This window comes from Micropterus salmoides, unplaced genomic scaffold (genome assembly GCF_014851395.1).
Source record: "Micropterus salmoides isolate LMB-PRFRI ecotype aquatic unplaced genomic scaffold, ASM1485139v1 Ms_hic_scaffold_7, whole genome shotgun sequence".
In the NCBI taxonomy this organism is placed as follows: Eukaryota; Metazoa; Chordata; class Actinopteri; order Centrarchiformes; family Centrarchidae; genus Micropterus; species Micropterus salmoides.
This window is the reverse complement of record NW_024044459.1, coordinates 17,901,730-17,929,639: the sequence shown is the minus strand read 5'-3', so window position 1 is coordinate 17,929,639 and position 27,910 is coordinate 17,901,730. Positions and strand designations below refer to the sequence as shown.

The window sequence follows — 27,910 nt, the reverse complement described above, 5'->3', positions numbered from 1 at the left end:
CAAAGGGAAACTTGAAGCGATGGAAGTGAATGCAGCCGACATGGATATATTTAGCAGAATGTGGTGTTTTCTATGAGGGGTCCCATGTTTTGTATGAATGTTCACCTATTATTGCGAGTAAAATATCTGATTAATATTATAATTTTGGGGACGGATTCCTCAGATATCTGACTTGATACTGGAGACAAGTTATATATTAAATGAAGAGTGAATTCCATTGATGTCATTGACGTTTGTCCGGACCCTAACCCCCTCATGGCACCCTGTTGGACCCCTGTTTGTAGAAAACTCTGCAGTGTGACTGGCTGAGTGTGTGAGGAGGAGGAGGGGCTCTCATCTGTCAGCTCCGCCCGCCCTCCTGCTGTCTGTCCGGGGTTTGGAGGCGAAGTGAGGGGCCGCTTTCAGTGAGCCGTCGCTTCGGTAAAAATCGAGGGAGGAGAGCGGTCAACATGACGACCAACATCAGGTACAAAAGCCGGATCCCGGTTAAAACAGGTGAGCGTGGCTTCAGTATTTCATTTACATGCGTGTATTTATTGAGAATGCAATGATTCCTTCATGTTTCTGTCTCCCTGGGCGTCGCTCTGCATCCTTGCACCTGCGCCTCCTCCTCATCCTCATCCATCCTGTAATGGCCAATAGAGGATAGCGCAGAGGTAAGAGACATCCTGTTTTATTAGGTTATATGTTTATTTTTTTAAGTGCTGTTGAGAATGCATTTTCAATATAGTGCCTTGTCCGGCTATAGCCTCGGACCGCACGGCGTCGGCTGCAGCAGCGTCAGCAATATTTACGTTTCTGGTCTCACATTTTGCTGTTCTTTTTCTCACGATGTGCGCGGTTTGTCAATTTTATGAAGGCGAGATGCGCTGAGGGCAGCCATGCCATCACAGGCTGAGCTGTGATCGGCAGACTGACAGGCGCGGGGGGGGTAAGGTTTCATTTTTAGACGCGTATGTGGAGCAGGCCGGCGTCACAAGAGGCGAGCAGCCAACATGGTCCCCATGAGACAGCATCCTTCCTCTCCATCCTCTCCTCTGCCGTTGCCTTGCAGAAAATATTAGCGATTATCGGTCGACTAAATAAGTCCACCGATGAAATAACCTAAATGTCAACGTGACATCAGCACGACTCATGGTTACAGTCGCTGCTCGTTGGCTGCCTTTTAGCGAACCCTTCCTGACCATTGTTCCGCTCAGAAACACAGCTGACACATGAGCCTACAGGGTAGGTCGCGTCTCTTCTGACAACGGGCCCCCCCCTCCTCCTGGCATAAAGTGGCTAAAGTGTCAGTAGAAGAGTATATGCACGTGCTGACTGTGCTTGCTTGATTCAGCGACAACTTGATTCAAGTGGACGTCAGGCACCACACGTATGGAGAGATAAAAATGAAAAAGAGTAATTTTTAAAAGCTGAAAATGCATTGTTGTGTTGATTACAAAATACTCTACTACAACATATGAACACACATTTTATAAAGGCTATATGGGCTATTGCATAACCATGTATTCTACAGCTGCCAGTTTATTAGGTACAAGTAACATTAATTCTTTTTAATAAAACATCCCTGCATTCCTTCATGAAGGTTATAATATTAATTTTTTGCTTTTGTTGAAACAGTTTCGAGAGGTGTTGATTTAAATGTCATGGTCAGTTTCAAAGCTGCAGTTTCTGTTGCTGTTGAATTGGATTGCTTTAAACTGAGAGGTGTTATTGATCATCTACTCTTATTGATATACATGTATATAGACTAAATATTAGGATACAATCGAACAGCACCAAAAAATGACCAACTGACTAATACCTCTCTAAAACGGGATTAAAAAAAACAAACATTATACCTTCATGACAGAAGGATTTATTTCAGGGCTAGACTGCATTGCTAATAAACTGAAAACTGATGATATGATACTTGTGAAATAGTGCAGAAGTGTGCAGCAAAATGTAAAGTGTCAAATCAAGCAGAGTAGAACTTTTTTTATTAACATTTTTTTAAATCTTTTAAAAAAAGAAATGTATAATGTTTATGCAAACTGGGGGAGGGAGTAATATTCAGAGAAAAACAAAAAAAGATGAAGTCACAAATGGAAGGAAAAAGGAAGGAAAAAACTCAGAAAATACTATTTTTCAGATGTGCTTGTTATTAAAGACTCTCCACTAAAAGCAGGTTATGATTTTAAGAACAACAGCCGTCACATATAGGGCCTAAGCTTCTTTCACCATCCAGTACTGTGAGATACTTCCTTCTGTTCAAAGACCACAAGCATCAAACATTGAGGAAGAACTGCAGATATTTATAAATGACCAAGATGTGACATGTGCTTTCAAGTGGCTTTGGTACAGTGCTTCTTATCATGTCTGAAACCTCCACCTCTTCTCTTGTGACTGCACATCACTTTAAATCTCAGAGAATATCTATTTTAATTTTTTAACCTACAATGGCCCTGATAAGCCAGGATATGAGAGGAGAAAGCTTGTGCAACATGGACTTGAACTGGGGACACTGAGATTACACGGCCAGCAGGCCACAGAATTGTACATTATCATCAATGTAAGCAGCATTTTGATGTTGTGGTTCATCATCGTGCAACCAATTTTAACAGGTTTATATATTGTTGGACAGTTTAATAAACTAGGCATACATTTGAATGTAAAAATAAGTAGTAACTATAGCTGTCAAATAAATGTAGTGGAGTGAAAAGTACAGTATTACTCTTTTAAAAATAGTGGAGTTGAAGAGAAAAAGTAGCAGAAAATAGAAGAAATCTTCGTAAAGTACAAGTACCTGAAAACTGACCACTTGACCCCTGGTGTGTTGGTAAAACATTTGCACCAAAACATTCACTAAATAACTGAAATGTAATGTCAGTAACTGAAGAACACTCTTAACAATTTGGCATCTAATTCCTTTGTCTCTTTACTCTGTAGCTTGTTCTCATCTTCCTGTTTGTCCAGTATTTAGTCTCCCTGTTGCCCTTCGTCCTCCTCACTGCTGGCAGATGTAAGCTGGTCAGGTTGCAGACAGATTTGCATTCACTCAGAAATTCACAGTTGGACTAAATCCAGTATTTGAAATGGTTGTGATCACATGGCATTACCACCACAGGGCGCGCACACACTCACACACACTCACACACACACACACACACACACACACACACACAAGCTTATGAGTAGATTGCTGGAAAACCTGGATTAGTATGATTTTGCAGAGTGGTGTGTTTACACAAAAGCAGTGAAAATGACCTTGCATAAATATTCATCCACTAGTAAAAGTATAGCAATTCACTCAGTAACAATACTCAGCTTTTACATTACTACACATATTTACAACCTGTGAGCTTTGCTTCTTGGTTATCATCCGCTCTTCACTCCCACATACTCTGACCCTGTTGGGCACTTTGAGAGAAATATCTCATATCCTGGATCGTCCCAGCTGGGGAGGAGGAGGAGGAGGACGGAGAGACTCGGTGTGACGGACTGAATGCTGAGATCTGATCTTCTGAAAGAAGCAGAACTGATAATTAATCCCAAGTTAATATTTTCACAACATTCCCATCCCTTCTCCTCTTCCTCTTTCCAAGTCTCACTCCCTCACATCTCCCCGCACGTTCCGGGCACCTCCTTTCGCTGTGCTGTTACGTTGCCAGGCAACAATCTTTTTTTAATCCGTTTTTCATCACTTCTCTGATACAAAGGAGTGGACGACACCATCTGACCTACCCACAATCCCGTGTGGTGATTATTATGTGTGTGGGTGGATATTCACTCAACATTTTTTTCGTCACGAGATCAGAAACTGAAAGAGACGATCACAGTTTTACCAACACTTAGCTGAGATGAGTCACCTTGATGTAATGAAGCAGAAAAAGATCAAATGCAGAATACCGTGGTAAAGACATCCCATCCGACCTGATCAAATGTAAATGTTTTGACGTCACTTTCAGATATTCACAGTGCTAAATAATATATTCTGGTTTGTCCTTGATTTACTTAAAGTGAGTCAGTGTAACTTTTTCTGACTAACAGTCACAGTAACCACAAGTGACAGTTATGGGATACATGTATGTTTAAAAAGTGCAACAGTAGCACAAGTAGATAAGAGCCACCATAAGCTGCTGGTCGCACAAGACAAGTAACCTCTGAGTGTATTAATGTGAGAAAGGGTCTGGTTTATAGTTTATGAAATTATACCCTAACTTGTCATTTCTATTAAGAAGAATGTGTTATTTTTATCTTGTTTATCTTTCCTGTAAGAGGGATCCATCCTCTGTTGTTCCTTCCTGCCTTTTTCTTTGACAAATTCGTGATTTTGGCCTGTATGAACAAAATTTCAAAACCCTGAAATGTTGTTGATATAACAGTGAGAGATTTAAGGGTACCACTTTCTACGAATACGAAAAATGTTTCGGTTGCCAGGTTATGGGACATTTCTGGCTGGTGTTTATCCTCCATCAGCGAGATGCTTCCTTTGTCCTTTTAATCCAATTGACCTCTGACCTCCTGGAAAAGTGTGCATAGCATCTAGACCAAAATCCTTTAATTAACAACTAATTTACATTCACATGTCTTTGGATGGATTGTTATAAAAAACTTTATAATTAACATTCATAATTAAAGATGAATTAATAACTTTTGTTTTTGCATTAGAAAGTGAGAAACCTGTTATTTTTACTGCCTTTATATTTTGTAACGACAGACTTGATGGCCAATTATAAATGAAATCAGTAACTTGACTATTAATGAAATTTTCTACTACCTAGCAACCCAAAAGTTGCCAGTCACAACTTACAAACTCTTTATAAAGCGTTCATTATCAGAAAATGGTACCAGTTTAAAGGTAATGTTGACGTCATGAAGATTATGATGTCATGACTGTCAAAATGAAACAGGTCAGCGGCCATGTTACTTCCCGGAGTAGTGAATATATGTTGGGTCAGATGCATTTGCGTCCGTGCACGTGTGTCACTTCAGTTTAGATGCACTCAACTCTCCCCTCCACCTCTTGCTTCACTCTTCCTCCATTACTCGACCCTCCCCTCACTCTTTAAACACACACACACACACTGGCTGCCACAGATGGGACTCCCACTGGCTCCCAGTGAGGACCAGCTGCGGAGCAGGAATAGGCGTATCTCAGGGGATTGGGTGGGGTGTTGAAAGTGGGATTTGGACCTCCTGTGGCTCCGGCTTGTAGTTGTAAGAAGAGGAGAGAGAAGCTGAAGAAGTCTTGAACTTCTTCTTTAATCACTATTTACAGAATTAATTTCCAGTTTTTGTCTTTTGTTTCTCCTTAATGTAACTTTAATTTTATGCCACACCGTCTGACAGTATCACATTTTCTGTATCGGCTTGTTGAAACTCTGATGTTTACAGAGTGACATATGTAAACCCAAGACGTGGAGTTGCTTTATGGCTTTGTCATATTCTAGATGCATTATTTTATTCACATTTTCTCCAAATTTAGCCTGACATTTTTTGGAGGAAAAAACTCTTTATCTTCACTTGAATTTAAAATAAAATGATTTGGGTTTGAATAGCGTTTGACTGCACATCATCAATTGACTGGCCCACTGGCAGGCTTCTGCATGCCCAACATACTTTTTCCAGCAACTGCACACACTGGAGACTCGGTAAAGATTATAAATACACAAAGACGGGAGTCTACAGCCATGCTGCTCTGTGAGGCTGTGCTATGGCACGGTGGTACCTTGAGCTAAATGCTAATGTCAGCTTGCTAACATGCCAAAGTTTAGCAGGTATAATGTTTACCATCTTGACCTGATGATGGCGCCAGAGTCATTACAAGTTATCCTGAAGGGAACATGAACGTGTGAACTAGGTTTCATCCAATAGCTGTCGAGACATTTCACTCAATATTACAAATGTGAACCTCATGGTGGCGCTAGTGAGAAAGTCAGGGTATCACCAAGGTCAGGAGGATTATTCCTCTGGGGATCATGAATGATCATGGTAGTACAAGTAATAGTTGATACATTTCAGTCTGGTTGCACAATCGAAAGACGGATATGTCATCGAAAGAGCCAATCCCTCTAGTTTGTCTGAAAACACTAAACATACACCACTACATCAGATGCATCTGCATAACCATTCGGTATGTTAACATAGTGTGTGACACAGTAATCACAATAACCTACTGTACTGAATATGATAGGACAAAGCAGCTTCTGTCGTCTTTGTGTTTCTGCCTCTACAAGTTGTCTTGTCTTGTTTTTCCTCTGTGACATTTGGGGCCCTCGTTCTTGTTTGAGGAGTTTCTGCCCTGCAGTGTGTTCACATGCACATACTTTCATTTATTCATGCTGCAAATATGCATGTAACGCCCGTGATCCAGCAAAAGCGTGTGTGTGGTGCTTGTGTCTGTCTTGCACCTGAAGCAGCACACCTCCTTCTCTTCTCAGGGCTTTGTACATAACGCGGCAGTGCTCGTCTGCATTTCAAGAAGTTTTTTGAAAGTAACCGGAGCCTGACCCAGATAGCGAGAGTCCTTGTATTTTGTTGGATATCTTTGGCATTACAAGGTCTTGGGTAATAGGGATCGGGAGTCTGAGCAGTAATCCAATGAAACAAATTAAAATAATTAAGATTATTTCATAACTGTTCCCTGTGTGATAAACAGAAAATAATCTGAATTATACTTTATTCATCACATACAAAGTTAATTTTTGTTGCATTGACATCCTGTTTAAGCATAAGCATTGGTGGTGTTCCATATTTTTCTTGAGCTGGACAGTTTATTCTTGGCCATGGAAACAACAGGAGACAAAATAATCTCAACTCAAGGTCCCAGGACAAGACCAAAACCCACAATGTGTCTGTTCATCTCCCGTTACCTTCTGGCCTTTATTTTTTTTTTTTTGCACAATGTCTATCTCTTAACAACCTTTTTACCATCTTCTACCATTTTTCTTGACAACATTTTGCTGAATGCTAAATGTTCAGGGATGCCACCCGTTTAAAATACCTTTCAATGTTATAGCCTTGCTTCCATTAGTCTTTATTATCATTGAAAAGGCAGATGCTAAAACTGGGCTACGGTAGCCAAGTGTCCTTCAGTGAAGCAATTTTATTGTTGCCTGAGCAATTGCATGCTGTCAGATTAGCATGTTAAAGAGAGAAGGCTTTTGCATCTCCAAGGAGAGAGAACAGATGAGTGGGGAGGAGGCCGGGGCTCAGGGTCCATTTGTGTTGGTTTTATACCCCTCTCCTTCTTCCTCACTCACCCCTCCTATCTCCCCTCATCTCTCCCTCTTACCCTCTCTTGCTTAACTGACTGGTCGGCAGGCAGCCATTTAGGCGAAGCTATCAGGGTTAATGGTGTGAAAGTGTCAGCTGGACGTCTTGGAGATGCAGAGAAGTCATCAGTGAAGGTCACCGCTCACTGCAGGCCGTCTGGCTGCTTGAAGCCGAGATCACACTACCCACTTTTGTGCCCAGTTATTATCACAATTTCACTGTGACAAGTGAATTTTGAGATCATTGTGAGTCTGCACAGGTCAGAGCAGAGGTAGCAAATTACTCAATATGTATTCAGTAATCTCATTCCCGAAGTTGGGTTTATTTTCCGTGTACACTTACTTATATCTTTGAAAAATTGTTAAAGAGTAGCTTACTGTCACACTGTCATGAAGAATATTCCACTTAAAGAATATTCTTATTCTTATTCTTATTACACCCTTCTCTTGGTGTTACTGTTTTAGCCTCACAGTTATCATCAATAGCTTGGCTTATGTTAGCAAACTTTAGATAGATATTGTCGTGTAACGGACATCACTGTTAGTGTGCAACTTTTCTTTACTTGTGATACTGTTACACTACATTTACCATTATTTACCGCTTCTATTTTTACTCAACACCCCAACATTTCTTTCATCTTCAACCTTTTAGTATTCCACTTCAACCAATGTTTATAAAATTTTGTCATACTTTCTCAGACTTTGCGCAGATTCCTTTCACACATGCAGTGGTACTCCCCAAGACCCGTACCCGTATTAAGTCATGTGATTATACCTCTACTTGAGGAAAATATTCCCATCCACCTTTGCACACTGGCCTGCACAAAATAAAAAATAAGGTACTATGGACACCATGGATACTACACATACATTATGTTGTACAAACACACAAACCCATGGACCAGTCTGAAGTGAAGCTGTAGTTTCAACAGTTTAATGAAGTGTGCTTGTTCATCTGAAAACGTTAAATGTGGGATTTTCCGTCTTTTCATTGTCGGTTAAGATTTCATTGTCGGTTAAGATTTTAAAAAGTCTTCAGTGTTGTGGTGTCTCGTCACTATAGCCTCTTTAGTGCTGGGCAGCAGGAAATGATGGCTGCGCTGTTGGACCAAACACATTTAGATTAAGTTTTTTATTTGTGTGTGGGTGTGTGCCCTGATGGTGGCATTGACTGCTGGGGCCTTTTGAGAGTCTTTCCTTTAAGGCCATGACTTTGTATGACTGAGAGGAAGAAGCGGAGCGCTGCCTGCTGATTGAGTGGCTAATCTCTGGATTTCTGCCTCTGCAGAACCATCCAACATACTGACTGACTGACAAACCTGCAGACAGAGTGCATTCATGCACTGAAATAATATTCTGACAGCGAAGAAGTCTCTTTTTGTACTTGCTATGAAGAGAAAATTAAAAGCACAAAGCCGGAGGCCATATTTTGTCCACATGAGGATCCTGTACATTTTCTACATCTCTTCAAACATGTTGGCGGTCAGCAGTTGGTGCAGACTTGATTAGAGGTTTGTTTAAAAGTAAAACATTTAGTACAGTACAAGTAAGCATGTAATCTTTATTTATAAAGCAGTAATACAAAGTGCATTCAGTGCTGTGAAAATGAATGAAATGATAAGTTAATTAATTTAAGTCACTTGTTGAGCAAAAATGTCAAATATTGTCTGGTTTGTGCTTCTAAACTGAATATGTTTTTTTTCTGTTTTATATAATTGAAAATTAAACATTTCTGACCTTTGGTTGAACAAAACAAGCAATTTGAAGACATCATCTCGGGCTTGTGGAAATGAAATACACATTTTTCACTGTCACAGATTATTTGACACTTGAAAACAATTGTTAGCTGCAATAGTAGTTTCAAACTGCTTTACAAAAGTAGGAAGGAAAGCAGGACAAACAAGACAATGAAATGCCTACAAAGTGAACAAACCACAAAATAAAGAGTTTTGCGATTACGTGAAACCCAAAAAAACATCAGAAGAATCAGAAGGAGCTTTATTGCCGAGTAGTGTTTTACACATATGAGGAATTTGCTGTGGTGACAAACATACAGTCAACATAAATATATGTAGAAATATAGAAATATGGAATAGAAGAACATAGTTGCAGATATATACATGTGCATTATTTTGGTTCTGTGTCATGCAGAAGTAACGCAACGGAAGAGAATATTGTGTACATATAAATATATAAACTGACAACATAAAAATATACAACAACAAAGATCAACAACAAATATGCGCGAAGTGCCAGGTCTGTGCCTGACACGAGATGAAACAGTATTTACATGTGCAGAGACATTTGTATCATTTGCAAGGGGGGAGTGTCAGTGGGGGACCCGGGCCTTGTTAATGAGGCTAGCTGCAGACGGGAAGAAACTGTTTTTGTGGCGAGAGGTTTTGGTCCTGATGGACCGCAGCCTCCTGCCAGAGGGGAGAGTCTGAAACAGTTTGTGTCCAGGGTGGGAGGAGTCAGCTGCAATCTTTCCTGCACTCCTCAGAGTCCTCGAGGCGTACAGGTCCAGAAGAGAAGGAAGATTGCAGCCAATCACCTTCTTTGCAGAGCGAATGATACGCTGCAGCCTGTGCTTGTACCTGGCTGTGGCAGCAGTGTAACAGATGGTGATGGAGGAGGTGAGGATGAACTCAATGATGGCGGTGTAGAAGTGCACCGCAGGCTGAACTTCTTCAGCTTCTGCAGGAAGTACATCCTCTGCTGTGCCTTCTTGGTGAGGGAGGTGATGTTCAGCTCCCACTTGAGGTTCAGGGAGATGATGGTGCCCAGGAAGAGGAAGGAGTCCACAGTGGTGAATGGGGAGTCACTCAGAATGATGGGGAGGGTGGGGCTGTGCATCGAAGTGAGTTTGAAAATTCCCCCTAACAGCCTGCTTCCCATCATTAGTCCTGACTAATCGTATCTCCTTAACGTCCCTCTGCACATGCCGTTTACTCTACCTTCCCTCTCTCCCTGTGTTTGATCAGCTGGAAGAGGATTAGAGAGGCGATGCCGAGTCGCAACTTTGACAACTTATTCTCTCCACAGCTGCAATGACGAGACTGTGTAGCTTTTGTTTTCCTTACAATATACAGTAAAATTACATACCAGCAACTTTAATTCAGCCTTTTATATCCAGATGTGTGTGTGTGAGGTAGAATGAGAGGATCTGTCTGTTTATTAGTTGTTCTTTGTGTATTTTTTTTTGGTTGTCCTATTTCACAACAGGAAGGACATAATAACTTGAAAGTAAGTCAGAGCAGTCCGTATTAAAAATATATAAATGAAAGATGAATAAATTGGAACAGATCATTCAAAGTGGCTTCAGGCTTCCAGTAAGTAGTCGAGGAAAGGCCCCTATATATCTGAAAGACTTATCTGTGTCCATTTGATTTATTCGACCATTCCAGTCTAAGGATGTCAATTTTGCTGCATCCATGCCTTGTTGGTGACTCAGGGCTCTGGTTATTATCTCTTTTTTAAGTATTCATAAAACCATCCAAGTACTTTTAGCCAACAAGACCAAAATATATGAGAGAATTAGCCTTCAGCTAGCTTTCACCTGTTACACAATGGTGATACTGATGGATAGATTTTACTCAGTTTAGTTTTGAAATAAGAGGACAACTTTAAACTGTATTCATTTGTATCTGCAGATTGTAATCCGAGTCGGTGACCTAAATAGCCCCTTATTCCAAATATCATCTGGTCCCTTAACATTTAACATTAGAAGCTGATGCATTTCTAAGATAACAATCGTTTCCCTGAGAGGTAAAAAAACCCAACAAAACCTGAAAAGTGTCTGTAGTGAGAGTATTAATGAAAAAATGAAAACAGATTATACAAGACACAATGTTTTGGCTTCGCTTAGTCATGAGAAGATATTTAATTGAACATAATGTCAAATTTGTAAGTAACAAAAGATTATATTTAGAATGTCTGGATGTTTGTGTGGACATGGGTGAAAGGGACAGCTGGCCACTGAGAAAGACTAAACGTGGGGGGTTTAGCCAGGGGGCTATTGTAATACCATTTCAAGACATCTGTTCCTTTTTTTTCTATTGAGTTTGACCCTCCACCCCCATGCACACACACACACACACACACACACACACACACACACACACACACACACACACACACACACAAAACACATACTCTTTCATGTCAGTGAGCCAAACTTTTCACCTAGCATCTCTACTAGTGTTTGCATCAGCACATGGCTGATCAAACCAGGATTGCTTCTTTCTTGCAAGATCAGTATCAACATCAGTAGATCAGTAGGCTCAGACCATGACCTTTTTTTTTTTATCTCAGTTGAATTCTCTGTCTCCCTCCTGTGGTGCGGAGTGGGACGGTAACATACTGTACGTGGCATCACAGCGGGGTGTGCCTACTCAGGGAAAGAAAAGAAGAAAAGAGCATTTAAGTTCTACTGCCCACATCATGTATGAGTCGGACACACCCACACATACAGACACACACACACTGCACTGTCACATCTGGAAGCAATCAACTTCAACCTCCGCCATGAAATGTACCTCGTTTACCTCCACACACACACACACACAGACATACACTCCTGCAGTAACCAGAGGAGACTCAGACGACATGGTGGCTGATCTCCTTTACATCCTTTTAATTATAGTCTAGACCAGAACTTCCCAAACCTTTTTAAACCATGGCACCTATTCATGCCTACCCATACAACAAAATCAATATAACTTAGAAATATGAAGCTACAGCTAGAAGCTGGTTAGCGTAGCTTAGCATAAATATTAGTAACAGGGGAAACAGCTTGCCAGGCTCTGTCCAAAGTTTGATAAATCATCCTTCCAATACCACACAAGATCATCAATTAACACGTTTTATCTTGTTTGTTAAATCTGTACAAAAACTGAAATGTAAAAATGACACATTAGAGAGCTTTAGACGAGGATTTTTATACCCTCAAACAAAGTCAGGCTAGCTGTTTCCCCCTGTACAGCCAGCAGCAGGTTTCCAGAGCTTAAGCTATGCTAACATGCTGCTGGTTGTACAATCAAAATTAGGACATGTAATGAAAGTTGTATGAATCTTCTCATCTCTTTAATATTTAACAGGGTGTTTTTGTGGGGATTTTAGTGTATATGTCTTCTGTCTTGTTACATTTTAAGACGTAACATATATGTAATTTATTCAAGTTCTATACTTGAGTAAAATTTAGAGGTACTTAAGTTGAGGATTTCTATTTTGTGTTTTATTCTTTTCAGATTAAGATTTTACATAGAACACTATATGAAAATACAAAATATGATATATAATGCATTGTTAGATTAAGATTAAACCAGTCGCTCCCAACCTTTTTGACTTGTAACTTCTTACAAAAAAGCAGTATCTAGTTTTGTCTCCCTGTCACATTTCACTATGACCTATTGGTCTAGACGATGTTGAGCAACCTTACAAACACACACACGCACAGAGTATTCACAGAACACAGGATTGACAAGTTATTATTTACTTGATAATCTGATAATCTCACTCCACAGGTCTGTACTTGCAGCATTTGTTTCTTTATGTGTTGTTTGTTTCTGAGCCACACTGCAGCTTTTGTCACTGTCAAGTTCCAACAAGTTATTTCACATCATTTAACACTGAGGTCAACAAAGCATCGACACTCCCTGTCGGTTCCCTGCGAGCTGGTGGTCATTTCTCTCAGCGTGCAGTTTTACTTTTCAACTGTCAGAGCTGGGGGAGGGAATATAGGCTGAATGAATGAGTTTCTTTTAGACATTCGCTCCTTCCATCCCTCCCTTGTTTCCTCCCTCAAATTGCAACCTCTCTCTTACGCTCTCTCTCCTCCTTAGTGAGAATTCCTCCGTACCTGTCTGAACAGGGAGAATCGGACCGCTTTAGGGCAGAGGAAAGAAAGAAAGAAAGAAAGAAAAGAAAGGGAGGAAGAAAAGGCATATATTTAAAGAGCACAAACAGGAAAGAGGTGTGAATTTTGGAACAGACAGTAAGGCGAGTTTATCAAGGTCTCAAGGCTTCAAACTAGCTTTTTCCCTGTGCCCTGCTGGGCTGTTTTTCAACTTTCTGAGAACCCGTGGCTATTTTGGTCCGTCAGTGTTGGAGCGGTTTGGGATGGATGCCATCATGCTGCAAGAAAAACTGGTGGAACGCCTGCTTTGCCCACGAGTGAGAACAGCCAGGCAGAAGGTAAAATGTTGGGTGTAAAATAGACCAAAAGAGTGGGGGAATGTCAAAATGCAGTGTACACTTAAGACACAGACTTCAGGATTGCTTTATAAATGCATAAACAATAAGCCCCAACACCTGTAGACTAACTGCCAGCATCTTTTGGTGCTGAGATAATGTGTCTGTTCTCAGTGTTTTTTATTATTGCTCATTTATTTATCTGCAGCTTTCCTCTTACTCACTCCTCTGGCTCTCTGGCAAGTGTGTCTGCCATGCACTGTTTGCACTGCCAGTGTTTTTTTTGTGTGTTTTTGTAAATGCAATCTTCACCCGAGGGGGCTGTCGGAAGTGGCTGTGACAAGTTATGACAGCATGTAAGGACGCTGACTGTGTGTTTGGCTCGTGTGTTTGCAGAGTGAAGAAAGAGCTTTACAGGGCTGTTGAATGTAGCTTCTGTCTGTGTGTGGACGCTCTCGACGAGCCCTCGAGTGTGCATTTATATCTACACATGTCAGCACGTACTGCGGGTAAAGATGACGCTGTGCCAGATGAAGCAGGAGAAAACCTGCAGGACTGAGAGCTACTGTCTGACACAGCGAGAGCCTGGTATCCTCTGGTTCTCTTTGTGTGTTTCTGTGAGAGGTTTAGTGGAAAATCTGAGACGCTGGTTATTCTCAGCTGCTTCAGCGAGGAATGCAGTGCACGTGTTTTTCCATGCAGTTGTACATTTTCTGTATTATAGACGCCGTCTGTCTGTTGTGGTCATTTTATTGCATTGGACTCTGCCAAATACATTTTTCTTTCACATTAGAAACCCTCTGAGTAGACAACACATCTCTTACAGTTATTTGGTGTCTGCTTCTATTTATATGGTTAGTTTTTGATGTATATTGCAGAGCTGAAACAACTTTGAGACTTTTCACTTAGTGAGTGACTTTTTTGATAATCCCTTAATTGCTTAAATAATTTTTCAAGCAATAATCTTTGGTTCCAGTTTCTCTACGGTTGTATGTCTTTTGCAGTGGTGGAAGAAATATTCAGGTCTTTTACTTAAGTGAAATTAGTAATATCATAGGATAGAAGTACTCTGTTACAAATTAAAGTATTTGTAATATACTCAAAGTGCAAAAAGGAAAAGTTCTCAATATGCAGAATGGCCCCCCTTTTACACAATTAAGGGACATAAAGTGTAATCTTATCTTAACCTATAATATAACATATACATAATTTGTTGATTATATTTTGGAATATTAATCTGGACCTGCAAATTAGCTTGTTTCCAAAGTTTTCAGATAAATATAATGAAGTAAAAAGTACAATATTTGCCTCTGAACTGTAGTGGTAAGTAAAGTAGCAGAAAATGGAAATAGTCAAGTACAAATACCTCAGAATTATACTTAATTACACATACAGTAAATGTACATAGTTACCTTACACCACTGGTCTTTTGTTTCATTTTTCATATTTTTCTTACTTTGAATCGACCATCAAAAACGGAGAAACTGTCACAATTTCCTAAAGCCCAAGCTGTTCTTGTTTTGTTGCACAAGCTGTCCAAAACCTAAATATATTCAGTTGACAATCACATCATGTAAAGGGTTAATCTCTGTGCATGCCCATTGCAGTGGGGGGCAGGGGCTTTGTGGGTAAATCACAGTGCAATACCTGCAGTGGGCATCACTGGTGCACGTAAAAGAAAAGAGGCAGCAGAGAAAGCCTAAAGATGTCCGTGGATCAGGAGGGACAAGCTGTGGCCTAATGCCTCTTCGCACGCAGGCTAGGACCCGATCACTCTTGGTCGGGTCGCCTGGGTGAGGGTGAAAGAGCCGAAACACCCGATGACCCCAGGTAATATCACTGTCGACGTGTCCAAGCGCATCACTAGATGTATCACTAGATTGCTCTACAATAATTGTCTAGATAAAAACAATCCTTAGTTCCAGCCTGAAGTTACTGACTGAATCAATACTAAACACCTGCATTTTCTTCTTATGTGTTGTTTTTTTCTATCCCAGGAGAAACAGTATGTGGGTTTTGCAACTCTGCCCAACCAGGTTCACAGGAAGTCTGTGAAGAAAGGCTTCGATTTCACGCTGATGGTGGCAGGTCAGTTTGTGGTTCAAGATGCAAACGCAACAGCAAACATACTCGACTTATGCTCAGTTGCCAGATTATTAGGTAGACCTAGGTAATTCTAATTCAGAACATTTTAACCTTCATGAATGATTTATTTCAGGACTTTTTTTTTGACTGCATTAATTTTAGCTCGGTGTACCTAATGAAGGAGTATCTCAGTTCATTTGGATTTAATTCAGATTAGGTTCACATATATTATCACCTTCTGATGGTCTGTGTGCTGCAGGAGAGTCTGGTATGGGTAAATCCACCCTGGTCAACAGCCTGTTCCTCACTGACCTCTACAAAGACAGGAAGTTACTGAACGCTGAGGGTAAGTCTTTATGCTATTTATTATCTCTCTGTATGAGTCATAATGAATGCATTACTCTGTCGATAAAAGTGCTCTGTGGTCTGGTATTTCTGTAAACCAGACCACCGTCCGTTTTACACTAAACTATGTCACGCGAAGAAGTTTTTTTGTAACCGGCAACATTCATTGTTTTTTCTTTAGTGGGAGCGTTTAGATGACTTTTGGTCCAAATAAAATACTGTTATTAAATTGTCTGTGTATCCAAAGTCTGCTATATTGTATTCCTCTGGTTGTCCAAAAACTGTTAAAACCACACCGAGCAGCCACCCTAAATACTCAGTAGCTGGACTGTGTTTCACCAGTTATTTGTAAATCCATTACTAAGCTTGTGTGATATGTCTCTCCTATGTTGTTAGGAACTACTAGCTGGATTTCAATTTAGTTATTTTCTACATCGGTTCGCAGCATCAAAACTTCACAAATGTAAAGACTTTAATAATGTGTAAACCTGTTGCAGAGGAAAATCATTTCCTCATTATTGGCCAATCATTTCTGCATGTAGGTATGACTTTTATTCCTACATGGATACAAAATAATTATGTGTGCTTTAGAGTCAGTAATATTCTTGCAGTTTAGAGTTTGGGGAAATTATTTTCTAATTTCATGTACACTGTATAATAGTAATCTTAAGGAAATATAATTTTAAAATCTCATTATAACAGTTTGTGTCAACCTTATTTGATATTGAGCTTAACACTTTTACTTTCTACTAAATAATCAATATGTACCAATATATTAGCAAGGTAATGTTGATTTTGTCACTTCAGTTGGCTGCACAAGAGTTTCCGGAGTGCAAATATTTAGTAACAGTATCTGTACGTAGTAACTAGTTTGTGTGGTGTAAAGTTTAAAGACATTACTGGGAGAATTGATGATGCCTGTTTTTAAAGAATTGTGTTTGTGTAATAATGAGAAACATTGTTGATTTTGATGTTTTCATAGGATTTGTTGATTTATTTAACCATTCCATTGCCCTTGCTGACCCTTCTCTCCGGGTGACTCATAGTCATGATCTTGCTACACCCAACTCCATCTATTTCACAACAATTTCAACATGATTCTTTCTTGCTCTTATCCCCCATACAATTCCTGATCAATACTGTTAAAATCATAATTTACTTCATTCCAATTTTATAGTTAATAACAATTATACTACAAAATCATTTGTTTATTATAATAATTTCTATTGCTCATAGTTATTTATGTTATTCAGGTGGAAAGTAAATAACAGTCAAAGTGCTCACTGACTTATGCTGTTTTGACTAGGAAAAGGTTTCCATCTTTTCCTTTGAGACTTAATTCAGAGCGTGGGGATCTCAGCTTATTTGACACCCCCTTCTTGAGATCACTCACTTCCTACAGTGATTTGATCTTAGTCCTCCGTGAGCATGAGGTCATCCTCTCCATAATCTTCCTGTAGGATGATTATGTCGAATCCAGGTGGTGATCTGCAATCACAAGCTCATCTATGCATGAGGCGTCGAGACTTGGATAGGCCGATGGTGAGTTGGTAACAATTGTTACCTCCTCGGTTTAGGGTACCACACCATCCATTCAGTCTGAACAGCAGCTTCATGAGTCGATGGTCGTGAAGACATCCCCTTGGCAATTTCTTTCAATTTGGGTAGTCGTGGGCTGAATAATACGAATCTCCCATCTGTCAGGTGTGCCGTGGATACTCTTGTGCCATCTTTAAATTCCCACATCTTCGTGTAGACGGGGTAGTAGATGCACTCAGGGTGGATGGTGTAATTCATACTTGCTCCTTTCTCTGCTTTCAATGAATTCCATATCTCTTTAGCGTTAGCCTCCACCTTTAGTACAGTCTCTGCTGTCGCCATTGGCATATGCGGCATATCTTGGTGACAGACAATGCCCCTTGCAGCTTGGATGGTGAAGTTGCGTACATTGCACTCTGTACACCATAGTGCTGGGAAGACATCCCAGAGAACTTGGGTTTGCCCCAGGGTGATGCCGCAGTGAATGCATCCTGCTCCGTCTCTAAAGTGAGCTGTTGTGGTAACATCGGTGGTGTAATTGGTCATGGTCAAGATGAACCTTTTTCTTTTGCTCTTTGTCTGCGCCTGTTCTTGTTCAAGCTGCTTCTGATGTCTTCCTCAAATCAGGAGCTGTTTATGGCTAGGGTTTGCCGGCTCCTGGTTCTTAGGGACCTTTGCTCCTAGAATAGGAGTTCAACCTATCCAACCAGTGTTAAGTCTACGAGAGTTCAACATATCCAACCAGTGTTAAGTCTATGAGAGTTCAACATATCCAACCAGTGTTAAGTCTATGAGAGTTCAACCTATCCAACCAGTGTTAAGTCTATGAGCCCTTGAAACTATCCAACGAAGGCAGGTCTCAGGAGGCCAGCGTGTGAGGCTTGTCTGAGGACTATGGTCAGAAGGCAGTTTTAGGAGCAGCAATAGAGGAGCTGCGTGTGGAGCTGTGTGCTTGCATACTCCCTCAGAAGAGGGAGGGTGTTAAATGTGTTATTTAAGTTCCTAGTTCATGTTTTTAGTTAAAACCCATATATTCTCTTTTGGTTAAGTAGTTTTTTATGAAGACTTTGTGTTTCTGTGTCTGTGAGTATTATTTAATTGTCAGTAAATAGCTTTATTTGTTTGCACAAAATCTGTTTTCTGTTTCTTTTGGCCCAGTTTTCATTTATATCTGTTACTCCTCTCTTTACACCTGAGGATGTAACAGAGCCCCACCAAAGCTCACTACAAAGGTGGTCAAACATAATCAAAGGAGCCAAGGAATTGTACCAAAAAAATATAAGTTTATTTAAGAAAGAAGTCAAAAATCAACTCAAACAAAATTGCTGCCACGGCTGGAAGGTGGACAAGAGAGAGAGCCAAACGCCAAACCCCCTCCTGTTTCTCCATTCATCACCCAGACTCAGAAGAAAGGGGGGGGGGGGACTGAAACTATCCAATCAGTGTTAAGTCTATGAGAGTCACTGGAACTGTCCAACCAATGTTATTTACAAAGAATATCAAGAGCCTTTGTGGGATTAATAAAGTCTATTCTATTCTACTATGTCAAGTGCATTTGTAAAGTAGCTTTTGTAAGAATGCGTTGAAAAACAATCATCAGGGTGTATTTCGCACCATTCAGTGTCTTGTTCTACTTTATCCCTGACCTGGTGTCTCACCTCATTTCCTCCCCGCCGCATTCTCCTTCTCTGTTGATGCTTTGCAGAGCGTATTAACCAGACCGTCGAGATTATCAAGCACACTGTGGACATTGAGGAGAAAGGAGTCAAGCTCAAACTGACCATCGTAGACACGCCGGGGTTCGGAGACGCCGTCAACAACAACGAGTGGTGAGCTGAAAGACCCGCTGGTCTGACTTGTGCCTTTTTCAGCCAACTCACTTGAATTCACAGTGCCTGGAGGAGTTGCTAATGCAGTCTGTGGTGTGTGTGTGTGTGTGTGTGTGTGTGTGTGTGTGTGTGTGTGTCTCCTAGCTGGAAGCCAATCACAGACTACATAGATCAGCAGTTTGAGCAATACTTCAGGGATGAGAGCGGGCTGAACAGAAAGAACATCCAGGACAACCGAGTCCACTGCTGCCTCTACTTCATCCCTCCATTTGGGCACGGGTAATAACTCACACACACAATCTCACCCACACACACATAAATTCTACCTGCGGATTGTCTGCACAGAGTCGTCAATTAAAACAGTTTTTATTAAGAGGACTTTAATTAATTCACACTGGATTTCTTTCCGCAGGCTGCGTCCAGTGGATGTTGAGTTCATGAAGGGTCTGCATGAGAAGGTGAACATAATTCCACTCATTGCGAAAGCCGACTGCCTCACGCCCAACGAGATAAAAAAGCTCAAAGACAGAGTGAGTCCCAGAACTGCAGCTCCACAGAGAATTCAACATGTTTTACTGTACGCAGGTTGTTCACTGGAACCATTATTCTGGTTTTATCTTTGTGTGTATGTCTAGATACGAGAGGAAATTGACAAGTTTGGGATAAAAGTGTACCAGTTCCCCGAATGTGACTCCGATGAGGATGAAGAGTTTAAACAACTTGATAAAGAGCTGAAGGTGAGTGAGATACCTGTTGATTGTAAGTGGAAATAACTGTACCTGTGGCCACAGATTGGGGTCATTTCACTTCTCTGGGGGTTTATTTCCTCACTCAGGGTGAAATGGTAGTCAGATATAAATGTTATGAGTCTTAAAATAATGGAATCTGGTAATTAAATATACTTCAGCTGGTGGCCAAAACACCCAACTTCTCTAAAAATACATAGGACATGACATCAGTGTTCTCAGTGGTAGCTACGGCCCTGTTGAGAGGTCTATATCTTCCACCTCCACCACTGTACAGTGGAGGCCAACAGAGTTTTGTTTTAGCTCTTCAAAGCACTGAAAAGCCACCTTTGAAAAAACTAAACAGCAACATGTCTTTCCAGAAACAGAATTAATTTGTAACAAAGGGAAAGTGGTTCACAGTGGCATTCTTGGGCTGTTACTGAAATTAAATTTTAAAAAAATTTAAATTAAAGTTAATTTATTTTTTTCTGAAAGGTCTCACTTCACTTTGCAGTTGACTGGCCCACTTTTGCTGATCAGCCGGCCTATCTTACCTGAACACTGCTCACAAAAAACAGCTATGTCTTATTACATCAATTCAACACAAAAATATTAAAAACGTTTCTTATTAATCATAAGAACACAGTTAAATGTCATACATATGTTCTTTTTTTAGTGTCCAAAGCGATTAACCAAGAAGTGGTTCAATTTACCTGTAAGGAAGATCATGAGATGAGGCTGAAAGCTCTAGAAAATGTACGAGCAGTGAAAAGTTTTCGGCTTGTGACGCAAATCCACTAATCAGTTGGGAGAATCAGTGCAAGAACAATAAACAATAAATCGCTTCTCTTGAGCTGCTCAGTGGCCTTTTGTGAGCGTGTAACTCTGTGAATACAGTATGTGGTCAGCTTACTAAAAAACAACCCAACCTTCATGTCTCTGTGTGCAGGAGTGCACCCCGTTTGCTGTGATCGGCAGTAATACAGTGGTGGAAGCTCGAGGGCAGCGAGTGAGAGGCAGACTGTACCCCTGGGGAATTGTCGAAGGTATGTTCATATATTATCAGCCTGTACGCAAATTACACGCAGTTTCAATGTCACAACTTCGAGGATTCATTAATTTGACATCTTTCTTCCAGTGGAGAACCAGTCGCACTGTGACTTTGTGAAATTGAGGAACATGCTGATTCGTTCACACATGCACGACCTCAAAGACGTGACCTGCGACGTTCACTACGAAAACTACAGAGCGCAGTGCATACAGGAGATGACCAGGTTTGTGAAAACATCAGAGACAATGTTTTTTTTTTAATTGCCTCAGATAACTCCTGATGTTTACAAATGTTAGTACAGTTTTACCTGCTTCACTTCTTCTCCTCTTTTCTTCTTCTCTTTGTCCTTCTTTTATTTTTCCCCTTCTTCTTCTTCTTCTTCTTCTATTTAGTAAACTGGCTCAGGACAACCGTATGGAGAGTCCCATCCCTATTCTGCCGCTCTCCACCCCGGATGTGGAGACTGAGAAACTAATCAAAATGAAAGATGAGGAGGTATGAAGCAACTTTTGCTGTTTCACTAAACAATCAATGCTTCGATTTCTGTCTAACTGAAATGATTGCATGAAACTCACTCCACACTTCAGCTTCTAGTCCACTACTATAAGAGGCAAATATTGTACTTTCTACTCCACTACAATTTCCATACCCTTTCTGTCCAGTGAAAACCTTGCATGTCCAAATTTGGTGGATGGGTTGAGAAAATTCTTCTACTTCTTCAGCTAAATCAACAATTTTAAACCACCTTGGTAACATCGTTACGAAGGTGAAAACCTGGCTGTTTTTCTGAGCTAACGGAAAGTTGTCTTTTTACAGATACATGGTTCTCACAGGACAGAAATGCTGTAGTTTTACTTCAGTAAATACTTCTTCTTTCAATGCTGCTAGTAACAAAATATTATTGAATTAGTTTAACAGAGTGCTAGTTAGCTCACTTGGTAGAGCCCACACACCGTGTACAAGTCCTTACTGCAGCGGCCTGGGTTCGATTCTAGCACGTTTGTTTTTGCTGCATGTCATCCCCTCTCTCTCTCCAATATTTCCTGCCTCTCTTCATCTGTTCTTCTTAAAAAATGCTTAAATATTCAAAAAAGAAAGAAAGAAAGAAAGAAACTAAGTCTTCCTGTCAGTTTTCTTCTGCAGTCTGCACGTCGTCATTAACCTGAACGACTGTGTTCCTCAACATGATAAGGCAACAACATAATTTGATTCAATTCTGCTATGTTTTGGTCGCTTAATGCCAATCAATTGGGGCTAAACCCAACTTTTCAACAGTAATGTCTTGAAAAATTTCTTAATTATTGGTCACCCCATACAATTTCTGTATGAGAGTCCCTGCCATATATTTAAATCCGCAGCAGTGATTGTTATCTTTCAGCCTCAATCTGTATGACTTTTAATTCCAAGATTAAACACGCATTAGACTCAAAGGCTTCTTTTAGCATCACATGATCTAAATGCTTCATCTGTGGCTTAATGTTGAAACCCTGTTAACACTCCAATCCGTTTAACCAAACCTTCTTCTGTCTCTGCAGCTGAAGAGGATGCAGGAGATGCTGAATAAGATGCAGCAGCAGATGCACGACAAAGACCAGTGATGTCTCTCCAGAGCAGAGCTGGGCTGCAGCGCCGCCTACTGTTTCCCCTCTGAACAACAGTGAGATCTTCAGACTTTGAACATGGATATCACGTGTTTGTGGCAACTCTGGCTATACATTTATTCTCAGTTTGGTGCTTTGTATAGTTTCTCTGCCTGGAGGGTTGTTTGTCAGAGTTTTATTTTTTTTTCTCTCTCTGAAACTTTCCGTTTGCCCACTTTGAGCCCCTTGCTGTGGTTTAACAGTCTTAACATATATAATATAAATGCGTAATTTAAATTACTACTCAGTGTATCTAATTTATAAATGCAATGCTAAACTTTTTGGATATTTTGTCAGGGTATGAACATGTGTGCTACAAGATGTTTTGTAAAGAAATTTAGCTTGTTGGTGATGATGTTTGAATTTGAATATGCATATTGTTTTTTATTATATGTTTGTGAGTGTGTGTTTGGGTGTGTGAGCATTTGTATTTCATGAAATTTCCTCTGGTATCACCACATATCCGTCCATAAAACTCCCATTTGTCCATTTGACTTTACTTTTGTTAAAATCCAACTTTGGCTCTTGTTATTTTGCTCTCTGATCCTTCTTCATGTGACATTGTTTCACATATGGCAAATCAAAATATCCTCTCCCAGCATTTGTATATGTGCTGGCTGAAAATGCACTTATTGCCAGTGGCTAACTGTGAATGGAGAGCCTTTGACATAACGAGGGGGTTGGTGCAGTACAGGGTGCATGTGCAAGCATGCTGCCATTACTCATATCTGTCAAATGCTTTGGGCCTATTTTTACTGCTTTATAGCCGATGCCCTGTGCTTTTAATAAAATGCATCATGACCTGCAGGATGCTCTGTTGCCACTATGGGATGGTAAAAATAGAGCAATAACGAGGAGCAAATACTTTGTCTATGCTTGTGTTTTAAATATCTCTCCTTGGAGTTGCTGCATTCTGCCAGTGAAGATGTGTGAGTTTAGATTGTTTGAGTGTGTGTGTGTGTGTTTATAGGCTGATGCTGAGGAAAAGTACATATTTTGCCTGAAGGCTGTGAGCTCAGCCTGTGCCCCATTTATAAAGGTGTGACAAATAAACTCTTGTTTCTCGTCAATCTGCCTTCACTACCTATGGACTGCTTCTCTGAAGGTTATGGAGATGTACATTAACGCCTAGCGAGCACAGCGTGACATCCTCTGTCACTTCCGGCTGTCGGAGTTTGAACAGCAAAGGGCAGAGCTGCAGCTGATGCAGGAACATTATCTGCTGATTCATGTTTATCTCCTGCAGCCATTCTTCCTCTGCACTGCACATGGCATCCCCTGCCAGTCAGGGGAGACACAAGCAGACATAGTATGAATAATAGAAATACATATGTAGCTTCTGTAGGAGGTTTGTTTATTTGTAATATTCAGTGGTGTAAGAAGTACTCAGATATTTTACTGAAGTAAAAGTGGCAATGCCACAGTGCAGAAATACTCTGTTACAAGTAACTTGTACTGCATTCAAACAGTTTGACCTTTCAAAATATAGTGTCAAAAGTAAAAGTACTCATGTTGAAAGGTCAGTTTCAGAATAATGCAGAAGTGGATCGTAACACGGTTTGAAATTTATTTTACAGGTGTACACATATAAATCTCACACAGCCCCTTCAGGACGATCTTTCTTTCTTATGGCCATAAGAGTTACGGTCTTTGAGCTAGAAGCAGGAGTATAGGAGGTGCGCCTCCTCCAAAATCTATGAAATAAACTCCCAACACAATATCTTCAGAAACATTTACAATTATTAATTATCGGAAACGTAGTACTTCATTTAAACCCAAGTAAATATTCTGTAATTTATGATTTATTGTTGGGAACTTTACTCTCTCCATACATTGAATTGTGTGCTTCCTTAAATGCTTGCTGACCTGCTGTAATCAGACTAAAACAGTCTTTAGGGTTACACCAGCAATTAATTTGAAAAACCTAATTGTTGCTATGTCTGGATTTTGTCTCTAATTAGAACCAAAGTAAAGGTTCTTTCCAGAGAACCTCGAAATTCAAGGAAATAAAGAGTCACTGAGATAATTCCCATGTCATGTTAGAAGTGTGTGTGTGTGTGTACACTGTGTGTGTGTGTGTGTGTGTGTGTGTGTGTACGTGTGTCTACTGTACATGTGTGTGCGTTCATATTTGACTGCAGCCTTTATCAGTGTGTGCCAGCTTGCAATAACACACACACTCGGCCTCTCAGAGCGACTGTAAAAAACACTGTCCTCTCCTGAAGACACGCAGCACTGAAGGTAAATGACTCTCCGCAGACCTTGTAGTTCTGTAGCTGTCTTAACTATTATTTATTGACATTACAATGTGAAAACATTAAAACGACCCAAAGCTTGCTCTCAAAATATCCCAGCAATTGTGTGTGAATTGCAAATCAGCATAATTATTCTATTGCATGGAAGTAAATTATATGTTTCAAACTTTTATTCTAACAAAAAATCATTAGCAAACAAAGTATATGTATCTGTATACAGTATCAGTGCTTTGTGCCGCCATCTCGTTATCAAGCGATCGCACATGAGGTCTTTGCTATGACCGCAAGGTTGAGGGCGTCCACACCGGAGGTGGAATGTAACTAAGTTCATTAACTCAAGTACTTGAGTCTTTTCATGCCACTTTCTACTTCTACGCCTCGACATTTCAGAGGGAAAATATTGCACTTCAATACAATTATTTAACAGCTTTTGATATTTTATAAATGTAAAAAAATTTTGCGCACAAAACATATGAAGGGTTTATAAAATATGATGTTTTGTTATAAAATAAACTGCCAAACATTATATACAGCTGAAACGATTAGTTGATACATTGATTGGTGAATTAACAGAAAATGAATTGGTAATTTTTCTTGTAAAAACATTTCATGGTTCCAGCTTCTCAAATGAGAAGATTTTCTGTTTTACCTTTCAATTATTTTAGTAATTTTAATGTCTTTTTAATAATTTTGTACCATTGGTTGGATAAAACAAGCACTAAAGGTGTCAAGACATCCAAAGTAATGCTATATGTTAAATATGTTATGTTAAAATGTACAAAATGTGTTATTTGTCAGTTATATGAACAAATGACATATTAATACTATGTTTTGCATGTGGAACTTTAGTAGATTGTAAAATGTAAACGTTCAGCACTAAACTAGGGGTCCACTATAAACTAGTTGATCATTCACTGGTATATCACATGTAGTGTCACATAATTAATTGTATAAAATCTGTCTATATAAATATAATGTTCGTATGCTCATATACAAAGTAGGTTCTGCAGTTATACATTTTATAGACCAGAACAAATGAAAAACCTGCACACTCAAATACACTTAAATTGGTGTAATAATACAGTCTCACTACCACAGAGCAGAGTCAATACCTCTGACAGTTAAGTTTCATAAACGTGGTAATTACTGCAGGACTCTTGTTGGACTGTATTCATTTCTATTTTCTAATAATTTTAAATCCAAACATCGTTAAAACCCACAAAGAAAATGAAGTAATGTATGTGTTTAGAGAGCATAGGTCCAATGTTGAGCCATTACATTGATATTAAGCTTAATGTGGATTTGTTTATACTTTAATGTTGTTTAGTGTTGTTTACTTTGAAGTTAAGATCACACATTCCTTTCAGTAACAGCTGAATGATCGCTTTTTTTTAGGCCTTTAAGTGATAGTGGCCAGACCGTAAACGTAGGATTGGTTTCTGTAATGTTAGTGTTCCGACACCTTAATATGGTATCTGACAAAAACAAATGTGTCAGCCATCCTGTGATATAAAGAGCAGCGTCTGCTTATGGTTTCCTCACCTTCCAGTGGAGCCAGATTCAACACATCATGCAATTAATCTAAGCTGACGCAGATGAATCTTCTTCTCATCTCTTCCCTCCAGGGATTGGTAACCATGAATGGGCTTCTGCTGCTGTGTCTGCTCCTCTTGTTTGGAGGTCAAAGGTCATCCGCATGCCCCCATCTTTGCTCCTGCCATGGCACCCAGGTGAATTGCAGCAGCAGGTCTCTCACCTCCTCCTCGCTGCCCACCAGTTTCCCTACTGAGACCACTGAGCTCGGTCTCCACAACAACCTGCTCACCAGCCTCCCTAATGGGCTCCTGGATGATTTGACCTCCCTTCACTCCGTCTCCCTTCATGGTAACCCCTGGGTGTGTGACTGCGGCGTCCTCTACCTGCGAGCCTGGCTGCTGCGTCAGCCTGCCACCCTCACATCACACCAGGGGGTCAACTGCAGCTCCCCTCCCGGCCTGAGAGGGCGGCTGGTGGTGTATTTAACCGAAGAGGAGCTCCTGGATTCCTGCCACTACTGGTACTGTGACCTGGCTCTGACCTCACAGGTGTGTCTGTTTGTGTTTGTGGCGGTGCAGGCGGCTCTGCTGGTGGCTCTCATTGTGTTCCTGAGGAGGTTCGAGAGGCTGTCCAAAGAGGCGAGGAGAACCACAGAGGAGAGCTTCACAACTGGGGAGGGTCTGAGGGAGAATGAGTATTCGCCTTTAAAGGACAGCAGGTTCTGAGATGCAGCTGTGCTGTGTGATTGTTAGCCACAAAAGAAAATGCTATTTATCGTTTGCACACTGGAGAGAAAACGTGTTCTCATATGCTTTGTGGGATTCGGAATATGATCCCATTTAATGAACAAGCAACTGTGACAAATTAAAGGAAAAACCTAAATAAATTGGTAGAGAAACAAAACAAATGCAGATGCTTCCATACGAGACACAAGTGGAGTGGTGTGATAATGAAAATAATGAATCATATGTCATCAACCAAATTCCAGTTAATCACCTCTGAGAGATTTTGGGCAACACTGAAGCTGTTCTGGCAGCTTGTGGTGGCCCAACACGCCACTAAGACACCGTAGGTTGGTTTTTCCTTAAATATGTCACCCACCTGTGTATCATTATACCACCACAGACCACTGTATGCCACTGTAGAATATACTATATTAAAATAAAATAAAGATTATAAAGATTATAAAGATTATAAAGATTATAAAGATTATAAAGATTATAAAGATTAAAAATTATTAAAGATTAAGAATAAAAAGGCCGATAACTACGTCGTTATTTGGGAGTAAAATTTCCTGTTACAATAAAAAATACTGATATTTTTTGATAAGGATCCCTTAAGGATTTAAGGAGATATTTTACAGTAAAAAAAAAAATCACTAGCATTTCTGTACTGCAATTCTTTGTTACATACCCATATATCTGTGTGAACCTAATATCAGCTGATAATATTGA

The 27,910-nt window shown here is 40.2% G+C and overlaps 2 protein-coding genes across 4 annotated transcripts; both read left to right on the top strand.

Annotated features, from left to right (window-relative positions):
- Positions 1-350: 350 nt before the first annotated feature.
- On the top strand, positions 351-23,735 carry sept5a (septin 5a). 3 transcript variants are annotated; one of them, XM_038702783.1, is made up of 12 exons: positions 351-495; positions 643-656; positions 15,446-15,536; positions 15,793-15,879; positions 19,123-19,246; positions 19,391-19,525; positions 19,659-19,776; positions 19,882-19,983; positions 20,924-21,020; positions 21,113-21,248; positions 21,418-21,520; positions 22,561-23,735. In XM_038702783.1, exons 1-12 carry the CDS (start codon positions 450-452, stop codon positions 22,621-22,623), a joined length of 1,116 nt encoding a protein of 371 aa, XP_038558711.1. In that variant the 5' UTR covers positions 351-449; the 3' UTR covers positions 22,624-23,735. The 3 variants fall into 3 exon arrangements, with proteins under 3 accessions (XP_038558711.1, XP_038558712.1, XP_038558710.1); XM_038702784.1 differs by having other exon boundaries at positions 393-466; XM_038702782.1 differs by lacking the exons at positions 351-495; positions 643-656 and adding an exon at positions 13,111-13,451.
- A 1,080-nt stretch (positions 23,736-24,815) lies between these two features.
- gp1bb (glycoprotein Ib platelet subunit beta) lies at positions 24,816-27,831 on the top strand. Its single transcript, XM_038704555.1, has 2 exons — positions 24,816-24,906; positions 26,546-27,831. The coding sequence occupies exon 2, from the start codon at positions 26,558-26,560 to the stop codon at positions 27,179-27,181; it is 624 nt and encodes a 207-aa protein (XP_038560483.1). The 5' UTR covers positions 24,816-24,906; positions 26,546-26,557; the 3' UTR covers positions 27,182-27,831.
- The last annotated feature ends 79 nt before the right edge of the window (positions 27,832-27,910 follow it).

What these genes read in the sequence shown, in the direction of transcription:
- sept5a (XM_038702782.1), top strand. Translation starts at nt 13,377, where the DNA reads ATGGATGCCATCATGCTGCAAGAAAAACTGGTGGAACGCCTGCTTTGC. An exon ending in TAAAAAAGCTCAAAGACAGA is followed by an intron (nt 19,777 to 19,881) that starts GTGAGTCCCAGA and finishes GTGTATGTCTAG; the next exon opens with ATACGAGAGGAAATTGACAA. An exon ending in AACTTGATAAAGAGCTGAAG is followed by an intron (nt 19,984 to 20,923) that starts GTGAGTGAGATA and finishes CTCTGTGTGCAG; the next exon opens with GAGTGCACCCCGTTTGCTGT.
- gp1bb (XM_038704555.1), top strand. Translation starts at nt 26,558, where the DNA reads ATGAATGGGCTTCTGCTGCTGTGTCTGCTCCTCTTGTTTGGAGGTCAA.